The following is a 5,000-nucleotide window of genomic DNA, read 5'->3' on the forward strand; positions in this document are numbered from 1 at the left end:
GGGATATCGTTATATCGAGGATCGTTGTATCGGGGTTCCACTGTAATAACATTTCCCTATCGCACGAACCATCCACCCTCCCCCCTCAGTTGCTACCTGTACCAAACCTGTACCGTCCTACAAACATCGAACGCACTCGCCTAAGCTTCGATTACCCCTAGTTTAAGTTCTATATTGGTCGCATGCGTCTCAATTCCCGACGAAACAGACCAAAAATGACACTTTTTTTCCACCTTCCAAACTCCTTCCAGGCGCATTCGAAAGACGCCATTGTTATATTCGCCCCAGTCCTCGCTCGGAATTACAAGAAAATGCCTGGAATGCGCGCGTTATCAGCAGCCGTAACACAATAACGAACACGGTGACCCCCATTTTTTATTTCATAATTTCAATGATAACAGTATCCTCAATCACTGAGAAAAAAATTAGCAGAAATCTATGGCCACTTTTTTGGCAAATGAAATAAATACTGCAGAAGGAGACATATCAGACCCAACAGCGCATGTGCAAATCATGTTTCATTTAAAGGATAAAAAAATGCAGAGTATTTGAAGACATTTTTTCTGGGACGTAGATGAATAAACAATCAAAGAAAGTCAAACTCTATGTGATATAACACGCTGCATTGAAAAATAATCGAGCTTATTTGTTGCGCACGGAGATTACCAAACGTCACCTGAATAACCGTATTTGTCAGTATTGTGGCGTGAAAACAAGCACGGTGACCCCCTCTTTTTATTACGTTTTTAACATCTCCTTGCCCTGTAACAACAGCATACCAAGTTTCATCGGAAATCTATGGCGGTTTCTATTACTAGGGAATCACCTTAATTACCGTGGGAGGAATATTATAAACGAATTCGAAAGTTACCGTTGGCTTTAATTTGAGAAAAACACATTTAAAGCATGGGGAATGTTTTCGACGACTATATTGCGGCAAAGGCCGGTGTAATTCTCCCTCCGAACTTCACTGAATATGCAATCTTTTAAGCTTGACATCTTAATTTGTAATTGAGATAACCTAGCGTTTTGTCGTTGGACGGTTTGGCAATAGATTGTTAAAGAAACAAAAGAGAAATACATTATTCCTTTAACGTGTTTCCCATGAAGGTTTCTTTGGTGATTTTTCGGGTAATATCTTCAGTTGCAGTGTATTTCTAGAATTGCGCGCAGTAAAATCATGATACGTTTGGCTGTTAATTTTTTGATGGAGTACGAACAGTAAGATGGACTCGCAAAGTTTCTTTTATTGTTGTACAATTGATCTCTCTGGAAACATGCCATTTTAGTTTCTGGAGCGTGAGTTTTAAGTTAAAGCAACTGGAAATATTATGAAGTGTGCAAAAAAACCGTGTCATCAGTCATGTACAGTAAATAAATAAAGCCGTTTGATACACAGATATTCAAAACATGCATTCGTGTAACTTGCGATTTTATCAGCATCTCCTCCTGTTGATATATATGTCCCTTGTCTCATCCAGGAAACCAATATGCATCGGCTTTCATTGCCATTTGAAAGAACCATCTATTTAGCTTTCTAAACATCAGGGAAGTTTGTGCCAAAGTACTTTCAACCCCATGGCCACAGAGCTCGACAATGGAATCGCTAATTTCACTCGTTCCAGAGATTCAAACCCGATTCTGGACAAGTTATGAGATGTTTCAGATGGCATATCTCCATTTATACAAATAAAATCAAGTTGCACCGTCCACGGCATTGTAAGAAAAAAGGGCAGCAAATTTTTTCGTACACTTATGGCGGATTAGTCTCGAGGACTTCGCGAGAACTCCGCGCAATCACGATGGAATTTTCACTTCCGGCGTTTCAACAGCCAATCAGATCACGAGTTTGGTCGGCCAAAATTTGGCCGACCGTCCGGAATATTCTTGAGAGACTTTTGGTCAGGCCCAATTTTAGCGAGCGACGACATAAGAGAACATATGGGCGAAGCTAAAAATGGGCCTGATCGCAGGTTACCAACTCGCAAAAGTCAAATATCAGCTTCCTTTGAGACTACAGTATTTACTAACCCCTCGTGGTGAGGCTTCTATCAAGGCCAGAGTACCCCTCCCCCCCACTGTTTACAAAAAACTTTTGAATCGCTGTGTTTCAATACTTGGAAACCTCGAATGTATCTCACAACCTTAAACTTTTTGTCGAAAACCGGCGAAGGGCCGGTGAAAATGACAGATGCAATGAAATGGTACGACTAGAAATAAAGGAATAATCAGATTGGTAAATAAAAAAGAGTAAAAACACGAACTTACAAATGCTACTTAGGCCGGCATCAACCATAAAAATTTGACCTCCAGCGTGAAAAAGCCACTCACTCCCAAAAAGCCACACTGTTCATAACAAGTTTCATCCTGGAATGATTATATAAACTTTTCACGCCGAACGACTTGAGAGTAATCGCGTAATTATTCAATAACAGGAAATAATGTATAAAGACAACGTTTGGGTCTATCTGCATATATCGTAAAAGCATTGTATTTTTGGTCACTTGGGATTAAGACGTCAAAATGTGGTAAGAACATCAGTGACACACTCGGCTATCGCCTCGTGTGCCACTTTTTTGTTCTTACCACGTTTGATGAAATCTGTGATCTACTACTGAACAGACGCACGGCAACATGGAATCTATTTGTTAAATATATATGTTTAATATCCACTTGCTTTACGAACGAATGTGTGTACCTATCTACGTATTTATATCTAAAATTCACTTATATTGACTTACTTACTTTACTCTTTTGTAAAATATAATAATTATGCAGTCCGCCTCGAATAGCTTTGCTATATGTGGACTGCGCATTCCTGTAATCAATGTTTAATGAGTGGTAAATAAAAGTTACCAAAGTTAAAAGTGAATCGTTTCTTCCTGCTCACCTCACATCATTCATGGCTCAAGACGATCCAAACATTCCTCGCAGAAGAATGCACGGAGTCGCAGTAAAACCGACATCCAATATTAATTCTAATAGCATTATTTCCAAGCTAAAAATTGGTAAAAGTTCATTTTTCGATTGCTAATTTGTTGATGGTCGCCACTACCCGAATTCCGCATTCTTTACAAACCTTATCTTTTAAAAGGATTTACCGATTCAATATAATTGACGCTTTAACCCACTGACTCCTCAGGCAGCCCAGGACTCCTCCCAGTTGACGGGTAAAATCGTCTGGTGTTAGACAGAGTGAAATCTTTTAAGTGTGACTCCTAGGAGTCAATGGGTTAATGGAGGGGACATAGTTTTTATCTGGTTAACCAATTCACTCCTCCACAGGCACCCCAGGACGTTCCAAGTTGATGAGTAAAATCGTCTAGTGTTAGACAGAGCCTAAAATTTGTTAACTTTCACTCTCAGGAGTCAATGGGTTAATAAAATCTTGAAAGCTACGGTTGATTTGGTTTTGACCCGTTTATAGCCTGCGTGGAAGGTGCTACAAGGAGGAACGAGGAAATTGGAATTAGGCCCGCGAGAAAGGCGCGGAGGACGCAACAGGGTCAGGGGTAGGGAATTTTTTCTTTTATCGTTGCACATCTTGCACTCGTCTGCTTTCAAATCTCAATTCCCATTTCTCGCACCTTCCACTCAGGCCAACCTCTCCTACAACTCCGAGGTATCCACGATGACTTTCAAAAACGTGAAGTCGTCACGCACATATGCATGATTATTGAGTTCCGCGATGGAACAGAAAATGGGGCAACCAGAGGCGATGTTGATTTCCCTTCTTGGTCTCTGAAAGCTGCGCTTGACCTGGTTTTGACTTTCACTTCATCTTTACAAATCCGAAGTATCCACGACGACTTTCAAAAACATGGTGTCGTCACGCACATATGCATGATTATTTAGTTCCGCGATGGAACAGAACATGGGGCAACCACTGGCGATGTTTGTTTCCCTTCTTGGTCTCTGGAAGGATGAGCTGCTTGGATCAGGTCTGAAGGCATCAATCACGTGTTCCACATTGTCTTGATCCAACAGCATGAAGGTCACCTTCTGTCTGAATGGCCAGCGGAGCAACGCATCGTATTGCCCGCGCATGACAACAAAAAAAACCGAGATGTGTGAGCCTCGCCCCATGCCGTCTCCATTCAAATAGATACGTGCGCACATTTTGTATCCATAGCGACTGGTGAAGAAGCACGGGCTGTAGAAAGACACCTGTTGGCCACTCACGGCTTCGTTTCGTTTTCGGGCAAATTCAGTAATCTTCCATGTCAACTGGCCGTCGTAGCTTGAAAACTCTTGTTGTCGCACGTACTCTTCTAAATCAGCAAGGGTGACATTCCTCATAGCCAGTGTGTGCTCAATGGACTCAATCTTTCGCTCTTCTCTCCGTTCTCCCATGAGGTCTGCCCTTCTTTTCATTCTCACCTGAGTCTTGTGTATTTCGCTGCGATCCAGGCTTGATTCTATTTTCTGCTCATCTACGCTTCTGTGTAATTCGACTACATCTTCCTCACAGCGGTTGACCCGATTTGCTAAATCTCGTGTCATCTGTGAGTGTGAACTACCCTGCTCAACGACAGCTCTGCGAAGTTCCGCTACTTGTTCGGACAACTGATGAACCTCGTCAACCAAGTTACCAATAAGACTAACCATCCAATTTGGATCGGTCTTTGATGCATTCCTTGCAACTCTCTCATGTTGATCTTGATGGTGGTCTTCTGTGGGTGTGTCAACTGCCTCCTCAACATTTTCGAATAATGCGAAGTGTTCACGATATTTATGGGTCTGTTGTCATAAAAAAAAGACCTTCCATGTCAGTGTTTCTAAACAGTCTCCTATAAGAATGCAAATCAATGCCAAAAACACAATGAATAATGAATGAATTGGTATTAAAGAAAAGACGACACTCAGGGACTACTAAAACAATGTACCGCAAGTTGGAATTTACGTCACGCAGCTCTAACTTATACCAACGAAGAGTTGCAACCAAGACGTCGAAAGAAACTTCCCTGTTGGGTGTGTCTGAAAAACGATTTACTCTTTAT

The 5,000-nt window shown here is 41.5% G+C and overlaps 1 protein-coding gene across 1 annotated transcript in view; it reads right to left on the reverse strand.

Annotated features, from left to right (window-relative positions):
• Nucleotides 1–2,644: 2,644 nt before the first annotated feature.
• The window catches only part of LOC138013571 (TNF receptor-associated factor 2-like), a 22,588-nt gene continuing 20,232 nt past the window's right edge, over nt 2,645–5,000 (reverse strand). The window contains exon 4 of the mRNA XM_068860679.1: nt 2,645–4,740. Coding sequence (XP_068716780.1) covers nt 3,784–4,740 — 957 coding nt within the window. The 3' untranslated portion in view covers nt 2,645–3,783. The remainder of the gene's footprint in view (nt 4,741–5,000) is intronic.

Source organism: Montipora capricornis, chromosome 8, assembly GCF_036669925.1.
Source record: "Montipora capricornis isolate CH-2021 chromosome 8, ASM3666992v2, whole genome shotgun sequence".
In the NCBI taxonomy this organism is placed as follows: domain Eukaryota; kingdom Metazoa; phylum Cnidaria; class Anthozoa; order Scleractinia; family Acroporidae; genus Montipora; species Montipora capricornis.